At 42.2% G+C, this 27,228-nt stretch overlaps 1 protein-coding gene across 3 annotated transcripts in view; it reads right to left on the bottom strand.

Annotated features, from left to right (window-relative positions):
• The window catches only part of LOC119776025 (transformation/transcription domain-associated protein), a 72,186-nt gene extending 52,580 nt beyond the window's left edge, over positions 1–19,606 (bottom strand). For 2 of the 3 annotated variants that reach the window (XM_038274231.1, XM_038274228.1), the window contains exons 1-25: positions 19,551–19,606; positions 17,038–17,198; positions 16,295–16,344; positions 16,043–16,153; positions 15,772–15,876; positions 15,520–15,603; positions 15,088–15,144; positions 14,885–15,010; positions 14,497–14,574; positions 14,260–14,348; positions 14,003–14,099; positions 10,356–10,494; positions 9,038–9,116; positions 8,333–8,567; positions 7,920–8,256; positions 7,732–7,829; positions 7,465–7,659; positions 7,191–7,382; positions 6,948–7,113; positions 6,577–6,833; positions 5,989–6,189; positions 1,961–2,112; positions 683–882; positions 329–546; positions 51–248 (exon numbers count right to left, since the gene is read on the bottom strand). In XM_038274231.1, the coding sequence (XP_038130159.1) occupies positions 51–248; positions 329–546; positions 683–882; positions 1,961–2,112; positions 5,989–6,189; positions 6,577–6,833; positions 6,948–7,113; positions 7,191–7,382; positions 7,465–7,659; positions 7,732–7,829; positions 7,920–8,256; positions 8,333–8,567; positions 9,038–9,116; positions 10,356–10,494; positions 14,003–14,099; positions 14,260–14,348; positions 14,497–14,574; positions 14,885–15,010; positions 15,088–15,144; positions 15,520–15,603; positions 15,772–15,876; positions 16,043–16,153; positions 16,295–16,344; positions 17,038–17,137 (3,564 nt within the window). In that variant the 5' untranslated portion in view covers positions 17,138–17,198; positions 19,551–19,606. Of the gene's footprint in view, positions 1–50; positions 249–328; positions 547–682; positions 883–1,960; positions 2,113–5,988; positions 6,190–6,576; positions 6,834–6,947; positions 7,114–7,190; positions 7,383–7,464; positions 7,660–7,731; positions 7,830–7,919; positions 8,257–8,332; positions 8,568–9,037; positions 9,117–10,355; positions 10,495–14,002; positions 14,100–14,259; positions 14,349–14,496; positions 14,575–14,884; positions 15,011–15,087; positions 15,145–15,519; positions 15,604–15,771; positions 15,877–16,042; positions 16,154–16,294; positions 16,345–17,037; positions 17,199–19,550 lie in introns of those variants that run through there. The other variant, XM_038274229.1, reaches the window with a different exon arrangement.
• Between the last annotated feature and the right edge of the window lie 7,622 nt (positions 19,607–27,228).

Below are 27,228 nucleotides of genomic sequence, written 5' to 3' on the forward strand. Positions count from 1 at the left end.
TCAGAAAAAAAAAATCAGTTTCACATCCACTGAAGTGAAGTGAATCCCACCTCTCCAGTCAGGTCCATCATGACAAACAAAAGGGCTTTGAGAAAAGTGAGCTGGTTCTGCAGGACCCAGATCAGAGGCAGTCTCTCCATCAGAAACTTAATGGACACCACTCCGCCGAGCTTGGCGTACCACGCCTGCTCGTAGCAGCAGGCACACAGACGCTCCACAATGTAGGAGAACAAGGGCAGCTGGCAAGCCTGGGGACACACAGATCAGTCAGCCTCGGTGTTTAACAGAAGAGAGGAAGCGCCATCAGTGCCAGGACGGGCTACCCTACCCTCTCCTTGGAGCCAAGGATGATGCTGGCCACGTCAAAGATGACGGCCAGAGCAACCTCTCCGATCTTACACAGCTCCTTCTCCTCGTAGGCCATGCAGATGGCTATAGCATCGATGAGAACCAGTGGATCCATGCCCTTAGAACCGTTCTCCTCGCTGTGGAACATGGCGGTGCTGGACTGGCTGCCCAGCTGGTAACATGGCAGCAGGAAAGGTCCTACAAGGAAATCAAAGAAGTTGATCGTTCAGATCGCTTTGCTTTACATGAAGAATCAAATCAAACATATTACCAACAGACCACTATCTTTGTTGCTAAAGCGGCTAAATGAGTGTATAATTAAATAAGCCCTCACCGCACTGCTGAGCCACAGCAACCATGGTGTAATGGCGAATCAGGCTGGCTACGAAGGGCAGCGCACTGGGCCTCAGGTCCTTTATCACAGCGGACATGAAGGCTCCGGTCAACGCCTGCTCAAAGGTTCTACGGGCCGGAGTGTCCTGCGCCTTGTAGCGGTGGGAAATGATGACATTGGGAATCCACTTCTCTGTGAAACTGAAGGGAAAAGAGCGACACCAGGAGTCAGAGGATCATCAATATCCACCCATCAAAGTCGCTCTGCATTGCTCTTCTTTTATTTTCCTTGCAAAGCTTTAAGAGGAACCAGCAGCACAGAAAACGCTGCATTGCGTTTTTGGGAGGAAGTATGAACCTGGTGTAAATTGGGAGACGCCTTGGATAGTCCTGTCAACAGTTAACAAGAATCCAAGAGGCTACTTGATCAGGTAAGAGGCTGAACACCTGAGAGTAACTCAGCAATCAGAGCTCCTCCATTAATGAATTGGTTAATTCATCTCTAAATCTTTCACTCTATTGTGTTCATTCAGTAGTCCTTGTGTTTCGGGTTCATTACCAGCATGTTTGAAGCATTATAAGCTCCAAGGCATGGCCCCACAGCGCCCCCAACAGGCAGAAAACTACATAAATGCATTGGATGGTTTCAGATAATAGCCTCAGCTAAAGCCTGCTATTTACTTTACAGCAGTAAAGAGAAATGTTCTGGAGGGTCCAATATTCAGAATGATCAGCTGTATCCATAATTATTTACAGGACAGAGCCAATCAGGTGCCATCCATCAGACCTGCTGGAACAGCAGGTCTGATGGATGCTTGGTTGATTTATGCTGGTACCATTGTCCTAAAAAAACAACTGCTTCTGTCCTATTTTGCTATTTTTTCCCACTTTCAGTAGATCGGTTTGATTCATTGAGTCTAGAAAACAAAATAAGTGTTTTGTTTTTTTTATAATCATTTGCATACATGAATAATTTAATCGGATTTAACTCTGACATGAATTAAAATTCATTTCCTTAATGCTTTTAGAAACATCCAGACTTTTTTTTGTTTCCTGAGATTATTATCAATTTAATGCATCTTTTAACAATTTCTACAAAGCTATAAATTATATTCTGGATGATTCTATAATGCAAAAGCTCAACTTGATATTTTCCAAACATATATAAACCTGTAAGATAACAGAAGTCGATTCAAGACTTCTAAACAATAACGGGAAAGAGGAGCCACAGCAAACAGAAATAAATAACTGATAATGAAAATGCAGAATGTCTACTTACTTGGGATGGGACAGCAGCTGGTAGAGAGCGTGTTTATTGTCGTCCAGGCTTGTCATGGCCACCAGGAAACACTTGATGACCTCCCAGGCCTGTCTTCTGTAGTAAGGCTCAGTGTTGGCGCTCTTCAGACAGTCTAGAGCCGTTTCTATAGCCTAACGAAAAAAAGAAAAGAAGCAAAAATAAGACTAAATCCTTTAAACGACCCATTAATGGGATGAAACGGCCAAGTTTGATCAAATTATAACATATTCTACATCTTAATAATTCAGCTTATATTCAATGTGTCTGATTAATTGGCTGAAGGAAAGCCAAGCCCCATCTGGTCATTATCATCTCCACATTATGAGCGCCCTTCAAGGCAGAAAATGGACCAATTATTGCCACTCAGAACAAAGACGAGTCCAAGAATCAGCGGAGGAGATTCGGTCACAGCATGATGGAAGCAGAAACTCTTTAGAGCATCAGGAGGAGGAGCCTCTTGGCACAATCAGAATGTATTACAAGGTAAGCTATGTTTAAGACCTCAATTGGATTTCTTCATCAGATTCTCTTTTTTTTTATTGAATGTAAAATCACTAGAAGAAAAAAATAGAACACCCTAGTGCTGTGCTAAATTGTTTCCAACCATCAGATTACCGCCTCAAACTTCTAGGGGTTTCAGATTCTGGAATTACTGATTATTTTTCTTTGTAAAGAAACTCTAGAACATTTGTTTCTACTCAGGAGTCAGGTCTGAACTTTGATTCTGATCTAATCCATCCATCGCATCTGAAGCTGGACATTCATGGTGGCTGTCCTGCTGGAAGGTGAACCTCCAACACGGGTTTCTGAAAGTCTGACAGGTCTGGCCTGCTGCCATAGACACAACCTTAACTATTACAAGTTTTTGATTTGATAATCATAACATACAGGTGCTGGTCATAAAATTAGAATATCATGAAAGAGTAGATTGATTTCAGTAATTCCATTTAAAAAGTGAAACTTGTATATTATATTCATACATTACATACAAACTCATATTTCAGATGTTTATTTTGTTTAATTTTGATGATTACAAATGACAACAAATGAAAATCTCAAATTCATCATATCAGAAAATTAGAATATTACTGAAGACCAATAAAAACAAAGGATTTATAGAAATGTTGGCCAACTGAAAAGTATGAACATGAAAAGTATGAGCATGTACAGCACTCAGTATTTAGTTGGGCCTCCTTTGGCCTGTATTACTGCAGCAATGCGGCGTGGCATGGAGTCGATCAGTCTGTGGCACTGCTCAGGTGTTATGATAGCCCAGGTTGCTCTAATAGTGGCTTTTAGCTCTTCTGAATTGTTGGGTCTGGTGTATTGCATCTTCTTCTTCACAATACCCCATAGATTTTCTATGGGGTTAAGGTCAGGAGAGTTTGCTGGCCAATTAAGAACAGGGATACCATGGTCCTTCAACCAGGTACTGGTAGCTTTGGCACTGTGTGCAGGTGCCAAGTCCTGTTGGAAAATGAAATCTGCATCTCCAAAAAGTTGGTCAGCTGCAGGAAGCATGAAGTGCTCTAAAACTTCCTGGTATGTGGCTGCGTTGACCCTGGACCTCAGAAAACACAATGGACCAACACCAGCAGATGACATGGCACCCCAAACCATCACTGACTGTGGAAACTTTACACTGGACTTCAAGCAACGTGGATGAAGTGCCTCTCTTCTTTTCCTCCAGACTCTGGGACCTTGATTTCCAAAGGAAATGCAAAATTTACTTTCATCAGAGAACATGACTTTGGACCACTCACCAGCAGTCCAGTCCTGTTTCTCTTTAGACGCTTCTGACGCTGTCTGTGGTTCAAGAGTGGCTTGACACAAGGAATGCGACAGCAGAAACCCATGTCTTTCATACGTCTGTGTGTGGTGGTTCTTGAAGCACTCACTCCAGCTGCAGTCCACTCTTTGTGAATCTCCCCCACATTTTTGAATGGGTTTTGTTTCACAATCCTCTCCAGGGTGCGGTTATCTCTCTTGCTTGTACACTTTTTTCGACCACATCTTTTCCTTCCCTTCGCCTCTCTATTAATGTGCTTGGACACTGAGCTCTGTGAACAGCCAGCCTCTTTAGCGATGACCTTTTGTGTCTTGCCCTCCTTGTGCAAGGTGTCGATGGTCGTCTTTTGGACAACTGTCAAGTCAGCAGTCTTCCCCATGATTGTGTAGCCTATAGAACTAGACTGAAAGACCATTTAAAGGCTTTTGCAGGTGGTTTGAGTTAATTAGCTGATTAGAGTGTGGCACCAGGGGCCATCAATTTTGAACCTTTTCACAATATTCTAATTTTCTGATATGATGAATTTGAGATTTTCATTTGTTGTCATTTGTAATCATCAAAATTAAACAAAATAAACATCTGAAATATATGAGTTTGTATGTAATGTATGAATATAATATACAAGTTTCACTTTTTAAATGGAATTACTGAAATCAATCTACTTTTTCATGATATTCTAATTTTATGACCAGCACCTGTACCTGTCCAGGTCTCATATCAATGATAACGTAACAAAGATGTGACTGGTTCTGGAGAGACTGTAGAGTCTCAAGAGGGTTGTCAAATTATTAATATTCTTAAAAGAATTGATACACAAACACGGTATCCACATGGCATCAATGCTGAAAGCGTGTGTGGTTTGCTTATTTTTCCCCTTGTTGTTTCTTTTTCGTACTAATGTAACAACTGGCTAGCTCAAGTGGTAAGTGACCCGACTTGCATACAGGAGGCTCTGGGTTCGAATTCCCGTTGGGTGAAATGAGCTGCCATTTGGGGTCTTTAGGCAAGACCCTTTACACTAATGCCTACTTTGTAAGTCATTTTGCATAAAAGCATCTGCTAAATGCATTAACATAAACTAGCATCTTTGATTCTATTGAAAACGCCTGTTCAATGGTGAAATAAAAAATAGTAGGTAGGTTTTACAACTAGGTCTGGGTAAAAAAAAACGATTTAATCGATTTTGAATTGATTCCTTTACATTTTTGCAAAATCGATGTCTAGGGAATGAGATCGATTCATTTTATATTTACGCGCATGACGTTCACATTCAAATGAGCAGGAAAGATGCATTCAAGATGATTGAAGATAATGCAGCTCATGCTGTGTCACGTCTGCCTGCTCAAGTGAGGTTTCACTTTTTCACTTTTCACAAACAAGTTTGCACTTTTACGACAGTTTTGTTCACATCTCCTTTTTAAACTGTCTGATTCACAAGTTTGCACTTTGTGTTTAATGTGACAGGAAAAAACAAAATACATGAGTATTTTGAAACACGGTTGAACCAATTTCATGATCGTAAAAACGGATTAAACCGAAATTAATCGATTTAGAACTATATGAATCAAAATCGAATCGATTCAAGACTTTGCCGAAAATACCCAGCTCTATTTACAAGTTAATTTTTTTTTGCCTTAAATTGTTTACCCAAGTGGTAACTAAGAGTATCGATTAATGAATATTTACCTTGGATATTGATCGGTTTTGACATTTTAGTATCATAACAACCAGGGTCTTGAGAAAATGGCTGCTAATTTGGTTCACTCTACTGTAAGAATATTATATACTGTTCTAGTATGAAAATAAATCAAGGCATTCTTCTTTTACAATGACGCATTCTGAACTACCGTTCTTGCTTTCACTGTTCATCACATGATCTTGTTTAAGGGGGGTCGTCTAATGGCTGAAACAGGGCACAGCCATTAGAAAGAGTAAATAATGCTGTCATGGTAGCCCTGCACTAGATGGATGATTACTGAGGATGAGGAGAAACAAGACATGAATTTAATTACCTGAAGGACTCACACATCTATCTCACTGTCCCTACCAAACACACACCTGTGACAAAGATACATCACTTTGAGTGGAGAACAATAATGAGGAATTTAAAGCTCCTTTAGAGCCAATTCTTTCTCCCATCAGCCTAAATACAAAAGCAAGACAGGAGAAAAGGCATTGATACCAGCAACGGATCTTCATCCTTTCACCATCATCCTACCTTCTCCATGGGGAGCTGTATGGACGCTTTGCAGTCAGTGAATTCCACCTTAATGCTGGGACCTTGGACCTCTGTTACCACATAATGCAGCCTCTGAGACTCCTTCAGCATCTTCCTGTTGCTGCCTCCAAACTTGCCCAAGACCCGGTACGCTACGTGGGAAATGCTTTCTGCAGGGTTACGGAGAGTTCGCCACAGGGCCTGGAGGACGACACATGCATGTCAAGCTTTAAACTCTGGAGAAAAAAAAGCTTTCTATTGAAACACAGAACCAGCCGGAGCCTGAATACTGAGAGTGAAGGTAACAAAGTTATTTTACAGACTGGTTTGTGGACCTAATTGGAAGGAACAGCCAAACTGTATGGTACTAAAAGACTGAAGGACTTCAAGCTTTTTGATTGGTCCTCAAACCTTATTGTCAATAAGCATTGACTTGTTTACTCACTAATGGGGAGTAAACAAGCTAATGCTAACCTAGCACATTTAAGCAAGCTGTTCTACATGATTTAAATTATTTTAGAAAAAGGAGGATGTCCTGACAGCGTAGCAAGGAGACAGAGGATCAGAGCATCAAGAAGAGGCTCCCACCTGCATGAGCTCTGCCCTGACAGGCTGGATGTGATCATAGAGGAAGTCAGGTTGCAGGTTGTCCACGCACAGCTCCAGAGTTCGGAGCCCCTGGCTGACCAGAGTCTGGGAGCCGTTGAGCGCCGACACCAACGGGTCCATTAGCATGGGTAAGTAGGGCAGCAAGGAGCTGAGGCGGACCGGAACCGTCAAACACAGCTCTACAAATAGGTCCTTCATGTGCTGCTTGTGGAGGCCGCTCTGAAGCATGTTGAGACCTGATGGTAGAGTGGGAAACCTTTTTCACATCTTTTAATCGAGATGCACATCAATGGCCAAAAGGATAAGTAAACAATACAAATAAAAACTTTTGAGTTCCAGTAGTGCTGTACCTTGCAGAAGATTAGGAAGAAGAGGCAGAAACTCCTGGTAGAGAAGGTCATGGCTCCCTCCACCAATGGAGCGGAAAAGAGCACGGAGCAGCAGGAAGTAGTTGTACGGCTCCTTGGCGGACTGAGCCAGCTCCATGGAGCTGTTCACTATCTTATGGAGGTGTGGCTGTAAAAAAAAAAAACACAAACACTTAGAGAGGAGAAAAGGCTACTGCGCCAGCATTAAACCGAAGTAAGGATTACCTTCAGCATCTGTTCGTTCTCAGCAGCAAACAAAGAGACTGAACCAAACACCAGTTTGAAGAGCTTCAGGTAAAGGTTGGAGAGCTCTACGTTGGAGCCCATTTCTGGCAGCCTTTCAAGAAGATACTCCACTAAAATGGTGGCGAACAGGGCCGAGGTCGACACGTTGGCTAGAAAAGAGTTCGCCACAATCTAGAAAACAGGAATTGAAAAGTGAACAAAGAGGATCAGAGGAGCAACCGGCCAGCAGAAAGCAGACTCCACTCTTCCGCACCTGTAAAGCATAGTTCTTGGAAATCCTCTCCACCATGTACGGCACGGTGGTCTGGAAGATCTCCTTGAATGTCAGAGGGTTCATCATGGTGAAGACCCCGGCGAAGTGCTCCAGAACCTCCTTCTCCTCCTTCATGCGGACGGTCTGGCAGTTGGCCACTCGGATGTACGTCTGCTGGTTGTTGGCCACTTGGACCTGAGCAGAAAAACAGCCAGACTCAGATCGGAAACCAACCTCAAACCAGAAGAGCTGGCTGATGGGCTCTACCTGGTAGATGTCCAAGGCCTGCATGGCGTATTTAACCAGTTTAATGTAGATCTGGGTCTCCTTCGGCTGGAGCTGCTTGTTAGGGATGAACTGAGCTTCTGAGGAAGGAAGGTGAAGGTCATAGATGATGAACAACCGACCAAATCACTAATAATCACAGATCAGATGATGCTTTTAACCTCGCTTACCTCCGGGAGCTTTGCAAGACGTAATTCCCCAAGTTATCGTCTTCACACCACAAACCAAGGTCTTGACCAGACTACGGCAGTCCGACACCTGAAAGGTCTGCTTGTCTTCCTTCTCTCCGGGTCGGTCGAAGGGCGTCGCAGGGGGAGGAGCCGTGGGGGCCACTGGTGTTGGAGGGGCGGGGGGCGGAAGGGCAGGAGTTGTGGAAGGAGTGGGCGTGGCCGGTACGCCAGGTAACACGCCGGGGTCGACCACACCCATCTCTGACTGAGGTTTGCACTTTTTAAAAATGGAAACCAGCTGGTAGCGTGCGATGGTATGAAACTTCAGCACAAATACCTGTTTGACATGAAAGAGAAATCATGAAGGCTATTTCACGCCGAGTACGTCTAAGCGAGAACGTTCAGCCTCATACCTCCAGCATCCTCATGAGAATGTCCCGCCCGTTTCCGTTCTCCTGCTCCGATTTGGAGCGGATGCAGTCCACCAGGTTAAGCAGCAGCTTGCAGGACATGGTCTGAATGTTGCTGGGGAGCGACTCGTCATCGATGTTCTTAGCGAAGAGCTGGACGGCCAGGGATAAATCAGTGAGGGGGAGGTTCTGCCGGACGTGATGCACCAGATCTGCCAGGGTGCTGTAAGCCAAAGGCCTGGAAACAAAGGGCTTAGATGAAGCTCAGCCGTGCTGCTAAATCTAACCAAATACAGTGAAAATCAATAAGCTTCACTCTTCAGCTTTTCTTTAACAGAGCTGCAACAATAAAGAAGGGTCAACATGCAGCACCATGTAGGGGGGGTTCTGGGTTAATGAACAGCTCTGATGGTCCTGCCACATCCCATCCCTCTGATGTACTAATGTAGAACGACAGCCTATTTGCTGATGAGCTGAGCTCTTCTGAAAACTGACAGGAGGTCAAGGAGGCTCTGAACTGAAGTAGGAGATCGGAGGAAGGGGGGCCACATGATGACTTGACAGAGCAATCTGTCCTAAAGCGGTCCAGTCAGCTTCCCTCAGTTTCCCCAACAGCCAGAGGCTCCCAGTTAATACGATTGGACAGCTAACGCCCCCATGCAGCAGGTGGAGAAGCTCCAGGGAGAAAGAGATCGAGGAGGAACTTACCTAAGAGTCTCCCGCGCCGTGTAACCAGAGCCGATCAGGATGGATTCATCAAAAAGTTTGTCCATACAGGGAATAAACTCTGGAGCCCAAAAAAAGATGGAAAACATTCAGATCAGAGATTCAGGCTGATCGCTGATGAGAAAAATGGATGAACGCGGGTGAGATGTATATTCCCTGTTTAAAGTTTGATCATCTAAACTTTAGAAGCAGCCGATTCTGTAAACAACATTTGATAAATAAAAATACTAACAACATATACGAACAACAAAGCCTTGATGTTTCTGTCAAATATTGAAAGGAGCAACAAAGCAAAAAAAAAAAAAAAAAAATGCACATATTTCCACAGGATAAATATAACATCAGTGAAGATGTAACTCATGCTAGTAAGGCTACGTTCACACTGCAGCCTAAAGTGACACAAACCTGATTTCTTTGCCCATATGCAACCTGTATCTGATCTTTTCCTTACAGTCTAAACACATATCCGATTTTTTCCAATGCGGCCAACGCACTTGGCGATGTGGTCCTGAATCCGACACAAATCTGATCTTTTCAAATGCTACCCGAGTCTGAACGGCCAGGTCTCATTCATTCGACCTGAACATCATGAATACTCAACAAAGGTCACTTTTCTGCATCTTGCTACGCAGAAGCGGGAGAAAAACAATAACTAAGATTATGCAGAGTGAATAATACTCTTTTTTTTTAACCATCTTGAAAAGATTGAGTTTTAAGGTTGGGAAAGAACGCTAGATGCGTCTCAGCACTACCATCCATGTTTACTGCCGTAAACACAGAGCACGCCCTTGCGTCCTCTACTGAGCATGCGGGACACTAAGCTTTATGAATGCAGTTCACACAGGAGATCACACACAAGACTAATATATTTGGAAACGTGAAGGACCACGAAAAAAAAAAAAATCAGATTTCACAAAAAAAAAAAAAAAGTCAGAATTGAGCATTAAGGTCTGCAGTGTGAACGTAGCCTTTGAGAACCTAGACATGCCCTTTCTCATTTTATCAATGCTGTTTACATAGACATAAACAGCTGCCTTTCTTCCACCCAAAATCATGAATTATTGCTCCTTTAAAATTGGCCATCAACTGCTAATTTAAAGGCTTTTAACGGCAGGGCTCCAGAAATGATTTAAAGAGTCAAAAGAAACTGTTGACTCATCTTGATCCAGCCATGGTCTCCAATCAGGGTTGAGAGCCTCAACACAAATGACCCAGATATTAATATTCTGACTGAAGAGAGCAAACCAAGCCCAGAACTACTATTTGAGATGAACATCTGTGGAGGACTGCGAACACATACGGCTGCGCAGGTCGGTGGTCAGGATGTGTTTGGCCGCGATCAGCAGCTCCTTGCGGAGGTGTGCGGTTTCAGAGGGGCAGTTGGAGAGGAGCTGCAGCATGCCCTTCACCAGCTGTTGGGAGTACTTCCCCACCAGGTCCTACAGGGAAGGCAGAGACACTGGAGGTTATCGTCATGGCTACAAGAGTTAGCTACGTCACAAGAACAGAGCATCACAGATAGGGATGGGGATCGAAACCCGGTTCTATCAAGGACCCGGTTCCACTTTTTTCAAAACCCGAAAATCAATAACGTTTGGGCTTATCGATACCGCTATCGAGTCTGGTCGTGTTTTTTTTTTTTTTTTTCTCTCCCGGAGGTCCTGTAACATAATTGTGTGTCCCTCGAGTCGCGTCACAGCATTTAAATCTAATCAATCCAATCACTGCAGCATGTCCACCAATGTTTGTAAACAAAAAGATATTAAAAGTAAAACTAGTGAAGTCTGGCAGTTAACCCACTCGCGACTCGAGGATGGCTGAGCGGACAAAAAGGTCTAAAGTTTGGCTTCATTTTACCAAGCTCAAAGACAAAGACGAAGCGAAATGCAACTTATGTTGCAAAATCATATCTTGCAAAGGGGGGAACACAACCTCAATGGCCAAGCACATTAATATTGTGCATCAAATAAAGGCCAAATGCAGTACCTTTGACTGTCTCCGAGCTGAAAAGACTCCTCCTCCTCCTCCTCCTCCTCCTGCTGCCGCCGCACCACAGTCTTCATCATCCACTGGTAAGCGCGCACACAGACTTTGTAGCTTGTCCGGTCAGTTAAAAATAGTAATTGTGAAATCCGTGTTGTAATCGGCAGCATACAAGCTAGTTAGCTTGAAAAGTAAATAAAGTTTCAGACGTGCTGCGTGATGATGTGTTCAGATTGGCTCAGTAAAATGGCAATTAGGTTATCATGATGCGTTCAAGTGTAACGTAAAGAAAAGGGAAATTGAGTTTTTGGCGAGAAACGTGAGTAATACAGTTGTATATTGCTCTAATTATTTTAGAATATATAATTAAACTACTGATGCCAACATTTATTAAAAATTACATTTAATTTAAAATACAATTGTTTATTTGCTAAATATTTTCCTAATCACTAAAAACATGATGAAAAGTGACAGTAGACAATACATTAACCAACAATTGTGAAAATTTATATATTTTTTTAAACCAAAAGAAGAGATTTCTTCAAAATATAGGACATTTCTTCAAATAATTTTTCCCCCCACTTCCTTTCTGTCTGAGAAAAACATTTGGAGGACCTTGTAATGATTTGTTTTTAATTATAAGTGAAAATATATCTACCATTTCCTTTTCCCATTAATTTAGATGGTGTTCAGCTCAAGCTCACCTCAACTCCCGCCCCCATTGGCCTACTCCAAACTCCCTTCACCTTGGCTGCCAGGAAGATGCCTTCTAATCAAGTGGAGCAGTGTCACAGGGCTGTCACAAAATTTGTGGTGAAAGGCTTGCACCCTTTTGCAACAGTTGAATCACCGTGGTTTAGGGAAATGACAAAGGCCCTCAATCCACGTTACACCCCTCCAAGCAGGACTGTTCTATCAAACACCCTCATCCCTGCATGGTATGAAGTGGAAAAGCAGAATGTCATTACAGAGCTGGCAAATGTTAGTAAGGTAGCCATTACAAGTGATGGGTGGACTAGCTTAGCGCAAGACCACTACATTACTGTGACCGCCCATTACAGCAGCCAAGGCAAGCTTCAGCAAAAAGTCCTCCGGACCAAAGCTGTCTACAGAGCGCAGACCGGGGAAACAGTGGCAGTGGAGATTGGGGAGGTGTTGGAAGAGTTTGGCATTACTCAAAAGGTGGTTGTCATGACTGTAGACAACGCGTCCAACATGGATGTTGCTGCAAAGAAGCTGGACATCCTCAAACTGGGTTGCTTTGCCCACACCCTTAACTTGGCTGCGCAAAAAGTTTACAGCATTGCTGCGATGACCCGGTGGGCAGCAAAACTAAGAGCAGTCATCGTGTGGATGAAACGATCTTCAATGGCGAAGGTAGTGCTAAAAGAAAAGCAGCTCCTTCTCAAACTTCCTCAGCACACCATGATACTGGATGTGAAAACCAGGTGGAACTCCCTGTTTCTGATGGTTGAGAGGTTCCTTGAGCAGTATCCGGCTCTCCAAGCTGCAGTGTTGGATCCACGTATAAGAAAGCCCATGGAGAGGGACCGACTGGATAGGATCACAGATGAGGACTTTACCAAAGCAGAGGAGTTCATAAAGGTCATGAAGGTCCTGTACACTTCTACACTGTGTGTATCTAGTGAGAAAACCCCCACCTGTGGACAGATCCTTCCGATTCTCATGAAACTGAAGACCCACTTCACAGTTCAGGAAGGAGACTCTTCATTTGTATCCGACATTAAACGGAAGGTTTTAACTGACCTATCCGGACGTTACCAGGAGGAAAAAATCCAACAGTTCCTCGAAGAGGCGACAGCGATGGACCCAAGGTTTAAAGCCAAAAGTGTCAGGCACACCACCTGGGAACGTTTGCAGGAGGCAGCTGTAGCAACAAATGCTACAGAAGCTGATGTCCCAATCCCTGAGTCCCATGAGGACAGCGACACAACCGAGGAGGCTATGTATGAGAATCCTCGGGTTGAAGTCAGTCCACCACCACAACCTAAGAAGAGTGCCTTGGAGGAGCTATTTGCCGAGGAGGAACAAGAGCGACGGACCATCCATATGAACAACTCCAACATCAGCATTCAGCAGAGAGTATGTGAGGAAATCCAGCTCTACAGAAGCCTGCCTATGATTTCTATAGCAGAGGACCCAGTTCTCTGGTGGTGGACAAAGAGAGACACCCTGCCCCTGCTAGCGGATCTCTCTCACGGCTACCTTACTGTCCAAGCGTCTTCGAGCCCTTCAGAGAGGGTGTTTTCCACTGCTGGGGACACCATCAGCCAGGAGCGTTCGAGGATCATGCCTGACAAGGCAGACATGTTAATTTTTCTGCAAAAAAATACCTGTTAATTTATGAGCTGATATTTTATTTCCTTTTGTGTGACGCAGCATATTATTTAATTTACATACATTATGACATTTTTTTTCATTTGGTGCTGCTGATATATTCTACTTAGTTAGCCATGTTTATGAAGGCTAGAAATGTTTTTTTTTATGCTCACTTGTCAAACAATAAAAGCAATACCAGTTCTGTTAAAAACATATTGTCGCATCGTCTTTCCACCAAATAACAGAAAAGTATCGATAGTGGTATCGATAAAGACTCGGATCGATAAGGAGTATCGATAAAGGTATCGATATCAATAAATATTAACGATCCCCATCCCTAATCACAGAGTAACATCACTGTAAAGCAGATCAAGAATTTATTTTACAACCAAATTTAGTTTACAACCAAAATTTGGCAGAAGTTATTCTTTAAGCCGTCTTTACTCTGATGCCCATAAATAAAAATTAAGTCTCTGTCGTATCAAATAGGAGTGGGTTCTAGAACTGGTAATATAACCCTTGATCTGCAACAACAAGGCCTACATGTCATTTCCAGAAGCTTCAATCAGGCGGGAAGCCATCTTTGGTTTTATTCCAAACATGATCTGCTGAGACTGCATTTACCTGGTAGATGCGGATGATGTAAGCCAGGAAGGACAGGGTCTTGATCTGGGCAGCGATAAAGTCAGCATACAGCTCCTTGTTGAATAATTTGTGATGCCTACAAAGAAAACAAACCTTTTAAATGATGCCAATCATGCCCAACGGCTGCAAACCAGTCAATCAAATGTACAGATAAACTCTTAGAGGTAGAGAGTTTAAAAAACCCCATTTAACATCTTTCACCTTGAAGGGCCCGGTCCGTTTCCCTGGGAACCTACCTGGCCTGAGGAGACACCTGGAGCATGATGGTGTTCATGATGAGGGGAACAAACTCTGACACCACGTTGTGGATGTTCAGTTTATACAGCTGAGAAGACAAAGCAGACATCAGTTCACCCCCACTGCTCAATCAATGTCCGATACTTCTAAGCCATATATTTCCTCATCACCAGTAAGAACCAATGGTTCTGAGTGAGGAGACGGGTCAAAAAGAGGTCAGGAACACTGCCACTCACCTGATACATCAGCACCACTATTATGGGCAGTTCTGCCAGAACCTTCAGGGACAGGGACCCCCTAGGAATGATGGTGTGCTGAGGGCAAAAACAGAAGATACAGAACCTCAGGAGACAGAACTGCTGAACTAACACCTGAAACCAGTAAGAACGGAAGCAAACAGTCCAACTGAACATCTAAAGTCAAACAGGTGGAGATAAAAGTATCTCTCTGTGAGTCTTTGCTCCTTTTTAACCGGGCTTTAGATGCCTTTTGGTCTGGTTCTTGTGAACAGAACTGCATCTCATCTCCATCCTGTCCTATAATGTTGCGATGCTGCCACTTAGTGGCTGCTCTTGGTACTGCAGAATAAACCAACTGGAGTTCAAACAGTGATCAGCAGCTTACCGTTCGCGTCTCGCTGTCTTCCCTCTCAGGTGCAGTCTTGACCAGGACGGATGTGATCATCCCCACCATTTCTGGTGAGGGTACCGTGTTCTCAGCGATGACCTGAGGGTTTTCAAAGTACCGCGCCTAAAGGCAGACACGACAAGGAGCTACAGTTTCCGAAGGGATCATTTCAATTTAAAAAAGGCTGAGTTTTTACTTACCACCACTTTTGGAAGGTCTTTGTAAATCTGCTTCACAAAGTCCAGGAAGTGATGGATCTGAAAAAAAAATTAGATGAAAATGTAAAAGGTTCCTCTTTGATGTACAGAGACCCCATCCTCCATGAATTTTGTACTATTTCTAAGCACATCAGTTCTATAGAGCTCACATCAAAGCCACCCAACCAGACTTTCACTTAGTTTATTAATCGTTACACATCAGCTTGCTAGAACACCATGACTCCACATCACAGCCGACTCTGTGGGAGCATTTGGGATCATTACGGCTCTGTAGTTTCCTCCAATCACAAATCAAGAGGTGAATCAAGGGGTGGGCTGACCTCAACTCCCCTATGCTGTTTCAACAGCTTATATCTGATCAGAAAGCCTAAAAAAAGGAGTTAAGACCACCTTAAAGAAAGCAGAGACACCCACCTCCTGCGAGATCGGAGGTCGGAACTGCTTATGCAGTTCAATGATGATCCGGAGGCAAATCAGAACATTTTCCTCACTTTCAATCTAAAAAAGAAAGAAAAAAGAAAGATAATAAACAGGACAAGGAGGTTATATTGCCATGTTATCAATCCTAAATTATAGCAGTTGAAATAGGATATATATTCATAACATTCAGGGCTCATGTTTGCTGTGGAGAAGCTGATGGATTGTTAGGACCAAAAGGGTTTTTACCTCCAGAAAGCGAAACATGACGGATAAAATGTTCTTGGTGTGGGAGCGCAGGTGCTCGTTCGTTGGAATGCGATGGATGATTTCCAGAACCAGTTTTCTTAGTTGCTGAGCAAAAAAAAGTCCAAATTCAAGTTACTATCACTGTGACTTATTATTTTAGGTAAATAAATGGTTCTATATCAACAGTATTTTGACTTTATGCAGCTGGGTTCAAACAAGAAAGACGGGATCATTAATCCAAAAGGGAGACAGAAGCAGACGTCAGCCACACCTGTGTGGGTTTCTCCTGCAGAAATTGAACTTCTCCGTCCTGAAGAAACGTCAGGAAGCGAGGAATGATGTGTTCCAAGAAAGTGGAGTACTGAGGTGAAGAGGTTACATTCTGAAATAGACCGGTTCAAAGTTAAAGTTGGTTTCTATCAGAGCTTCCTTCCCCGCCATACACGTATTAGCTGAAAGCCCTTGGCAACACTTCACCCGCCCACAGAAACAAGGCAAATAAATCAACGCTGAAGGTCCGTACCTCGAAGTTCTCGCTGACCTCCTGCATCATCTTCAGCTTGGTTTCATCAGCTGGAAGTTGGAGGAGAGAAGGGAGCGTTAGTCAAACCGGCTGAGGCCGCACTTCCTGCCTCCTGCCTGTCTCCGTGTGTTTATCCGGGGCGTTCAGATCTTATCAGTTTTACTCTCAGCATCCAGCTTGTTTAGAAGGTACGTGAAGAAACCCACTCAGACACACTCACACCACACAAACACATTCTCATACACTCGTACCTTCGGCTGGACTCAAGCACATCGCCCTCATCACATCGCCCTCGCTAAACACACGGATTAAAACAAGTAAACCGATGAAACTCTGGAAAACTGACGAAACATGTTCTCCAGCTTTAACACTCTCTAACTATTAAAACAACAATTTTTAAGCAGGTATTTAGCCTTTACTTTTGATTTATTTACTACTTGTCTCCAGATGATATGCTGCATCCTTTCATTCAGCTCAACTGTCAAAGATTCAGGGTGTTTTAAAGCATTTATAACTGCTTAATGACATCGAAAATACAACAGTGAACAAAACAGATGTCTGAAGAATTACAGCTCCTTAATATTTCAAAAAGGTGAAATATGTAAAAACCATGCAGCCATTGAGTCTCTTAAACTTACTGCATCAATTTGGAGCATTTAATTAAAGTAAAACCAGGTGTTATTTGGAAACTTTAAGGAAATTAGAGATTTTCATTCATTAAATATTCTGTGCTGGAAACTTACGTGTGTTAGCATCGGTGAGAGCTGCCACAAACTGCAGGTACTTCTTCATGAGTGTGGTCTGGTCCACCACAGTAGGACTGGGCGTGGGTACGAACGCCATGGTGACAGCAGGGGCAGACTGAGCAGCAGCCTGCACGGATCTGGGAGAGTCACCTCATGTACTAAAGAAACAAAAACAAACCAAAGCTTCGTCTTAGAAAAGCAGGATTGTGTTAAAGTCTTAAACTGTCTATCATTTACAGGCTGCTGGTCTGATGGTGAATCAACGGTTAAATCTGTTCATACCAGTCAGAACAGCACAAAGCCTCCAGTGATCTATTGAAAAACTGAAGAGGAAATAGAACAATATTTTTCAGAAAGAACCAAACAAATGAAATAAAGCTAGAACTCTCTTTATTTGCTGTAATTAAACAGGGAAAATGTTTTTCAGCAGAAACTACACATCAAAAAGTCTTCTGTGTAGTCAGTTCATGAGGATTATGAACCTAATTATAGATATTCTGTCATTGTTCTGAGTGGCAGACCAGCATGAGCTCCCTGAGGCCGCCAGATCAGTCATATTTGTAACAACAACCACCTTTATTTGTCTGAATAAAATGGTGGCACTAGATTAATAAAAAAAATTCTGAAATGTTACTCCCAGTTTACTTCCTGTGTGACAGCAAAACTGGAAGTAGCCTTTCCTATGACTTCAACATAGCTCCAGACTGGTTCGATATTTTAAATGGACAACTGAAGTCAAATAAGTGGATCGAGCCCTTTTAGAGCACAATGTTTTTCATCTATTTTAAACATGATACATTCATAACGGCACATTTTTTGCTTCTTTCTTTAACAGGGAAAAACAAGTTTTCCTGAATGTGCTTTTTTGGTACCTCAAACTCACCCCTACAAAACAATATTAAACATGCCAGTCTTCACAGAGTTTTCATTATGTTATTGGTGAGTCTGAAATGCTTCCATAACATCAACAAGACTGTATACCATGACACTTCTCTCAAAATCTAAAAAGTTAAACCATGTTTGTTTGAAGCTAATCTTATTAAAATTGGGGCCTAGTCAGTGCTGAGCTCATTTTCCAATTTCTTCTCTGAATGCAACACCAATAACGCAGAAATGCCCAAATATATAGTAGGACAATATAAGACTTGACATTTTTTGCTGACAAGTTTTGACATTTTAGGTTAATGTAGGTAATAACTAAACAGTTTTAACATAAGATTTTTTTTGGTGTATTTATCTCAGTGAAAAGCTGTGTAAAGTTTGATTAAAGTCACTACTTTCTACGTCCATTGCCTGAAGCTTTGGACAGGCTTGAGGCTCGTCTAAGCGTGTAAATTCACAGCAAGCCGGGAGAATGCAAAAAACACTTCAACCCCATGCCTGGCAGGTCACTCCCTGATGCACGTCTAACTATGACTTTGCATGTAAATCGACTAAATCGACTCACCCCCAAATCAACTGCACTCTGCAGTGAGTTATGCTTTAAATGTGTTGCACACTTCGTAACCAAACCGTATTAGTCCTATTTCTTTTCCCTAGAAGATAATTTAATTTGTTTTAAACTAAGCTCTACATATTGGGGGTTACATTAGGGTATAAAACCTCATGACTAAATCAGTCATTTATATCTGATAAGAACTGGCTCTACACAGAATATTTAACCAACAACATTTTTGTTATCTTAACCAATGAGAATAGGTTCGGCAAAAGAAATGTAAAAAAAAGTGTGCCTTTATAAGAAATCGATAAAACACAAGAAGTCTAAGGGTCCAGTTTAAAACTGATTGTCAAAGAAGCATTTTAAGAAGAATTATCTGTACTAATCTCACATTCAGAGTCCTTCGGAAAACCAAGCAACACCTTAAAACTGAATATAAGATCAGCCAAAGACAAAGGAATACAGATAGTTAGCCTGAAGAATAGTACAGATAAACAAATGAATAAAGAAGATTAAAATATAAGATTGTTCATAGAACTGTAATGATGAAAAAGGCAAAAAATGTTCAAACAACAAATGAAGAAACGCAAACTAATGAACATCATGACAATACCTAGCAGCAAAAACAACAACAAAAAAATCATAAAGAGACAACATGCCATTTAATAGGCGCTTAGTGATGACGTACACTTTAGCGTCGCAAGGCACCAGTGCCGAGTACTCTTGTAAAAATTAAAGGGTTTAAAAACAACAGTGTCTTTTACCAATAAAACACCACTTCTCTATTTCTTTCAGTATGTTTATAAGTTATTTCAGACATGCAAATTTACCTCTTACCTTTTAGCAAGAAAAGAGGTCAATAATTAGCAAGGAAGCTAGCTTTCCTAAAGAAAGAAAGTGCTCGTGCCTGCCTGACGTTAACGTGTACTTTAAAGTAAATAGGTGCCAGTATCACAAAGAAAAACTGTCGATTATTAATAAAATACAATTCAGTAACAACTTGCATTAAAAGAATCTAAATAATCAAGCTAATATACGATCAAAGTTTAAATGACAAAGCGGAGCAGCTTACCCTCCACCACCAACAGGAAGTAGTCCGTCCCACTGCATCTGCCGCCGCGTTCGCGCTCCTGTTTGCAACTACCGAGAATCTAAGATATCCCTCCACCGGTTATTCCCTATATCCTTAATATTAAAGAACCAAAAACATACCAGTTATTCACTTTTGTTAATGGTGTGTGTGGAATATGGTTTATCAACATTTAGACGTCTTTCGCAATCGTTTTGGGGTCAAAAGCTTTTAATATAGTACCAACGGAGGGATACAAATATAAAATTGTACGGTGTTAGACCATCGTTTTTGATGGTCTTTTCCAGTTAGGTAATTTAGCATCTACAACGGCTCTCTGGAGCAACACATTCACACAAAATTTGGATTAGTTATGAATGTAAATGTGTGTTTTATTTACAGAATTTAGTGGTTGGTTTGCAGATATAAATTTTTGTTCATACATTTGCAGTTTTAAACAGTATTTCCATTTTATACTTATTGTGCACTGAACACATTAAAAAAGAAAGAAAAAAAAATAACTGTCCTTAATCCAGTAATATGCCAACACATATAATTACGGTGTGGTGTATAATATTTTATCATATAGTTTAGTTCATGTGGGTTATTTTATCCAGTAGATGGCAGTGTTGCGTGGACGAAGACTTTCTTTCTTTCTTTCTTGACTCTAAGAATATCTTCTATTGAACCTTGGTAATTCTGAGCCTCATTCAATTGAATGTATTAATTTATGACAGATGCACATTAAGCCTCTTAAAATTTTCTAATAACAGAACTCTGAATTACCAGGCTGATAATACTCCTTACTGGCAGAGGACAAACTAAAAGAACGCAAACATGTACATGTAAATCACTTGAGACATGTGGCTTGCCAAAGTGGGGATCCAAAACTCCTGTATAGGTGTGGACCAAAACAGCTAGCAGAAAGAACAACGCTGCATCAAACACAGTGGACAAAACAGAAACACAAAATCTTTGTAATTCCATTTGTGTCAGGAGCTTCTAAGAATCTCAGGAAAATTGGGAATATCACACCCAACAGCAAACTCAGACAAAAACGCGTTCAACCCAAAGACATCCAAGCCAAAGCTGAGTGGCATTGTGTACACTAGAGAAACTGCACAACATCTACACAATGTATGGTGCAGCACAGGAGAGCCAGACATTCTGGAGAGACTGAACTGTACACTTTCATCTAAAGAATAAATGACACACCTGAAACGACTAAAATGTTAACATTCTGGACAGTGGTTAAGAGGTTTAAAAGCAGGTTACGGAAAAACGTATCATCCCTGAACAAAGGGGCCATAATTGCTTTAGCTTCCAAGCATCAACAGCTCTGTCATGGAACTCTTTCCAAAGAGAAACATAAGCACACTCATCATGATTAAATGGCCAAACACATAACACACACAAACAACAGACTCCAACGTCCCAGGAGAAAGATGGGTGGGTCACTGTAATGTGAGTCGAAAGAAATGACAAAGAGTCCTAGATAGGTATTAAAACATCCTCAGAAAAACTGAGCGAAAGTCCAGCTGCCACTGATTTATGCCTGTTTTGTGTTAAACAAAGTCAAGTGTTAACTGTACATTTAAAAAAAAAATTAATAAAAATCACAAATATAGCCTTAAATGACCAAGCTCCATCTCATATCAGAAATATGATTGTTCCTTATATCCCTTACAGAGCACTTCTCTCTCAATCTACAAGTTCACTAGTGGTTCCTAGAATTTCTAAAAGTATAATGGGAGGCAGATCTTTTAGTTATCAGGCTCCTCTCCTGTAGAGCCAACTACAAGTTTTACTCCGTGAGGCAGACACCCGGTCTACTTTTAAGGGTAGGCTTAAAACATTTCTTTTTGATAAAGCTTATAGTTAGTGGGGCTGTGGTTATCCTGAGCTATCTCTATAGTTATGCTGCTATAGGCTTAGACTGATGGAGGACATAGGGACCCCTTTTTCATCATTCTGCTTCATTCTATCTCTATTCTCCCACTCTGCAGAATCTGTTAGTTCAATCTCTAACATTTTGCTCTCTCGCTTTTTCTCATAATAGCTTCTCCTCATCTGTTCCTGTTTGGCTGTGACACCATCCTGGTGTCACAGCCAAACAGGACACCATCCTGGAGAGAAATATTAGCTGTGCTGCTGCCATCAACACCTTTGTTTATAGATGGTAAATGGTAAATGGCATGTACTTTTATAGCGCCTTTATTCAAGTCAGGAGACTTGACCAAAGCGCTTTACACCCATTCACACACACACTCACACACTGATGGTGGCAAGCTACATTGTAGCCACAGCTGCCCTGGGGCTCACTGACAGAAGCGGGGCTGCCGTACACTGGCGCCACAATGCAGGTGAAGTGTCTTGCCCAAGGACACAACGACAATGAAATGAATGAGTCGGGGCTTGAACCGTCAACCCTTCGATTTCAGAGCAAACTCCTACATCCAACGCCACTGTCGCCCCAGATGTTTGAGATCTGCCTTTTTTTCAGTGTGGTCCTGTTTCTCTGACTGTGACTGGCTGGATGTGCTCTCTTCATACTCTTACATGGGAGCAGGCTCAGAGCTTTTGGCCTGGCTGTGTATTTCCTGGACGGGGCCGCCTTTTACAGTTGCCTTTAGTATCTTTGCTTCTGTCTCCTTGAACTCCAGTCGGCCTCATCAAAGGGCCGCTCACACTGGGCCTGGTTCTGCTGGAGGTTTCTTACTGTTAAAAGGGAGTTTTTCCTCTCCACTGTCGCTACAAACATGCTTAGTGTGAGGGATTGCCTTTGAGTCAATAGGTCGATGGAATCAACTGGTTTTCCTTAGAGAGACTTTAAACTTTAAATCAATTTGACTAAATTATCTGGGGAACTTTAAAATCCGTTGAGATGACATGTGTTGTGAATTGGCACTGTATAAATAAACTGAATGGAATTGAACTATACATCAGTCTGGGCACTATGAATGAATCATAAGAGGGGTACTATCATTGTCACTCAGAATAAGATGTTTTTAAATAACCAGATTAACTCCTAACTGTTGGGATCCTCAGGCTTGCCCACAAGAGGACGCCGAGGATCCTCTTCTGCTTTTTGTTGTTTTCTCTTAGGGCTGGAGTTACTGTTGGGATCTGGAAATTACCCCCTGTCTCCAGCAGAGTGCGCCATGGGTCTCCTAGGGCTGGAATCTTCCAGCACACCTGAGAAGCATCTACTCATTAGGAGACCTTCCCTTTATAAACACCTGCCAGACCTTGCTTCCACGCCGCAGTGTTGATCTTAGTTTGGAAACCTGTTGCTAGTCTGAAGCTCCGGGAGAGCTGCCTCACTGGAACCCTGTCTCTGGCCTGAAGCTCTGGGTGAGCTTAACCTGCTAATCAGCCCTGGTGAGCCAACCTGAAGATTCCTATGTGGAGTTTACCTGAAGATTTTCTATGTGGATATCCCCTGCTGTTCTCTGTGAAGAGCTGGAAGCTCAGATAAAGGTCAGACATGTTAAGTCTGAAGCTAGACGCTTTAGCTCCTTCAGAACTCTGCTAACCAACAGTCTCTGGTCCCAGTCAAGACTTCAGTAACCAGCTCGAACCATTTCCAGACCCAGTTCATTATTGTGTGTTTTTGTGAAACCTCAATAAACTCAGTTAAACTTTTATCCAGCCTCCGTTGTGTTCTGCATATGTGCTTGCCTCTTTGACGCATCATGACACTAACTAGTAAGGTGCAACGGTAGTTGCATGTAACCCCGGAATCCCACATACTCCGTCTGCGGTCCGCTCCGCTCCAGACCGCCTGCACAAAGCAAAGCCTACAGCCGCCGCTGTAGCTCCGTCCCCTCCTCTCTGAGTTCCTTGGAGATGGTAGAGGGCATGCGCCAGATGAACAAGGGTTTCCGCGGATCATTAAAAATAATTACAATTCATAATTCTTTTTTTAATCAAGGCCTTAATTGGCACTAAAATTAATTAAATATGTTTATCGTTGCATTTATGATTCTTTAATTAAAATGCTTCTAAAAACAATTTCGTCAGATATATTATATCACTATTAATTTGCGTGGAACTGTTTATAAAGCCGTATGTTCGGAAAGGAAGCTCGAGGCGGAGAAAAAGCTAGAGAATATATATACGTATATATATGTGTGTGTGTGTGTGTTTACATACATACAGGAGTCATGGAACTCTGCTTACAGCTCCTTCATATATCATGTACACTAATAACTTGTGTACATGGTTCTTGTTGATGGCATTAAAATCATTTCTAATAGCATTAAATTAGAGTCACTCATTCCTGTATGAACCCTGTGAGCGCTTAATTTAATATGACATATTAAAAAAATCCCACCATCATCCAGCATATGTTCAGTTTCTGCCCAAATATATATATATATTTTTGTAGATTTTTGTAACAGAGATAAGGATAATTCAAAACTGCTTTTTTTTTAATGAACTTGTTCTCTACAACTCAGCATCTCTTTTCATTCCTGTAATAAGAAGTTTCTTTTGAATGGATTTGATTAAACTTTAAGTCCCTCGGTATAAAATAAATATTTTAATGGAGATGAGAAATCTGCTTCCTGGTTGGTGAATAACCAATAGTTTGGATCCAATCATTTAAATAAACGGTGTTAGTTTTTTTTTTTATAGATATTTATAAGAATTGTGCTATAATTTCTAGTCACCAATCTGTTGCTACTATATTTTAATTTGACGAACCGGAATTTGTCGAGGTTCTTTTTCCTGTTTGGTGCGATTGCAATTGCGGATCTTGAGCAAAAAATAGCTCGGCTCCGTAATTTGTCGGTGACGGACGGAGAAGACGTACGTGGACGGAGACGTGCGGAGGAGTAGCGGTGGATGTGGAACAGCTCTTATTGATTTCCATGAAAGACAAGCGCTCCGCACGACGTACGTCAGCGGAGCGGAGCGCTGACGGAGTATGTGGAATCTGGGGGTTAGTGTGGAATTATAGCAACCTCTGCCTGTTTGTAGATATGCTACAGACCTGCTAAGAAATTATTAAAAGTGGCTAATTACCCCTTTCAGATTAACATTGGAAATTATTTTTCAAGCTCTGCATGAAACTTACAGCAGGAAACTAATGGTCCTTTACCCTTGGTACCAACTATATTTGCCTTGGTTGGCTTTATCTCAGCTCTTCTCTACATGGCTGGTTTTCCCTTACAGTTGAGTTCTCTTTTAATGTTTTGATAACAATACATTTTCATTGAAAGTACTTTTCTTATCACCCAACGACACCTCACAAATCCAACAAAATATCAAGAATAAATAATATTCAAAGCAAAATGTAACAAGAAAATAAATTACCAGGAAAAAAAATTCAGAGCGTAGGGATTTTTGAACAGGTGTGTTTTAAAGTTAGACTTGAAGTGAGAAAAACTATCAGTATAGCCAAATCAAGAGGAAGAGCAAAGTGGAGAAAGGTCTGCTCCCCATGGTGGTAAGGCGGGAAGTAGTAACAGGTGAAGGTGAGTGGAAGAAGAGGATCTCAGGGTGCTCGAGGGAATGTTAGGCCAAGTCGTCATAACACTACGACCCCACTGTCAAAACATTAGCAATTGAGGATATTCAACAGCTTATGGCTCTTGGTCAGACAGAGTAGAAAAAGAGAGTTAGAGAAGATGTGCCCCAGGGTGTACTCTTACCCCTTGCTCACACTGGCTCCGGTGCAGTTACCGAGCCGACGGAGACCGCAACTCCTGCACACCCCCTCTCACACCGCCCTTTTGACTACGGTGCGGTGCGGCTCTGCGGCTCCGGCAACAGGTCCGGAGATTTAACAGAAGTTCACTTGAGTTCACGTAACTTCACGCGATAACACGGCCCAAATAAAGGATTTTTGCGAGAGCTTGTTGCGGAGGGCTCCGGCACGCCGCAAGGATAGCTTTCTTGCGGAATTTTCTGCAGCGCCGGAGTGTCTCGGTAACCGCAGCCAGACAGCTCAGCAGCCGGTGAGAGAGGTTTACGTCTTTTTAATGACTTGGAATCCTTTCGGCGCCGCACACACCGCACCGCAACGGTAAGACCGGAGTCTGTGTGAGCCTGGGGTAAGTGTGCCCCAGAGCAGCGTTGGCTACTTTCCACCATCAGTGTGTGAATATGTAAATGTCTAAATATAGTATGAAGCGCTTTGGAGTCTCCTAAAATAAAAAGTTGCTATAAACATGCCAAGTACCATTTACTGTTTATCATACTAAGGATACTAGCTAGATGACATAAGGGTAAAGTAATACTCCATAATGCAAGCTTGCTATTGTACACAATAAGCCTGGCATAAATCAACTTGATAAAGATCTTTGTTGCATTCATGCAGTGTGGTATGTGCATGGAAACAGATGATTACAGGTGCTGGTCATAAAATTAGAATATCATGAAAAAGTAGATTGATTTCAGTAATTCCATTCAAAAAGTGAAACTTGTATATTATATTCATACATTACATACAAACTCATATATTTCAGATGTTTATTTTGTTTAATTTTGATGATTACAAATGACAACAAATGAAAATCTCAAATTCATCATATCAGAAAATTAGAATATTACTGAAGACCAATAAAAACAAAGGATTTATAGAAATGTTGGCCAACTGAAAAGTATGAACATGAAAAGTATGAGCATGTACAGCACTCAGTATTTAGTTGGGCCTCCTTTGGCCTGTATTACTGCAGCAATGCGGCGTGGCATGGAGTCGATCAGTCTGTGGCACTGCTCAGGTGTTATGATAGCCCAGGTTGCTCTAATAGTGGCTTTTAGCTCTTCTGAATTGTTGGGTCTGGTGTATTGCATCTTCTTCTTCACAATACCCCATAGATTTTCTATGGGGTTAAGGTCAGGAGAGTTTGCTGGCCAATTAAGAACAGGGATACCATGGTCCTTCCACCAGGTACTGGTAGCTTTGGCACTGTGTGCAGGTGCCAAGTCCTGTTGGAAAATGAAATCTGCATCTCCAAAAAGTTGGTCAGCTGCAGGAAGCATGAAGTGCTCTAAAACTTCCTGGTATGTGGCTGCGTTGACCCTGGACCTCAGAAAACACAATGGACCAACACCAGCAGATGACATGGCACCCCAAACCATCACTGACTGTGGAAACTTTACACTGGACTTCAAGCAACGTGGATGAAGTGCCTCTCTTCTTTTCCTCCAGACTCTGGGACCTTGATTTCCAAAGGAAATGCAAAATTTACTTTCATCAGAGAACATGACTTTGGACCACTCACCAGCAGTCCAGTCCTGTTTCTCTTTAGACGCTTCTGACGCTGTCTGTGGTTCAAGAGTGGCTTGACACAAGGAATGCGACAGCAGAAACCCATGTCTTTCATACGTCTGTGTGTGGTGGTTCTTGAAGCACTCACTCCAGCTGCAGTCCACTCTTTGTGAATCTCCCCCACATTTTTGAAGGGGTTTTGTTTCACAATCCTCTCCAGGGTGCGGTTATCTCTCTTGCTTGTACACTTTTTTCGACCACATCTTTTCCTTCCCTTCGCCTCTCTATTAATGTGCTTGGACACTGAGCTCTGTGAACAGCCAGCCTCTTTAGCGATGACCTTTTGTGTCTTGCCCTCCTTGTGCAAGGTGTCGATGGTCGTCTTTTGGACAACTGTCAAGTCAGCAGTCTTCCCCATGATTGTGTAGCCTATAGAACTAGACTGAAAGACCATTTAAAGGC

This window comes from Cyprinodon tularosa, unplaced genomic scaffold, assembly GCF_016077235.1.
Source record: "Cyprinodon tularosa strain WSP-4 unplaced genomic scaffold, ASM1607723v1 ctg90, whole genome shotgun sequence".
Classification (NCBI taxonomy): Eukaryota; Metazoa; Chordata; class Actinopteri; order Cyprinodontiformes; family Cyprinodontidae; genus Cyprinodon; species Cyprinodon tularosa.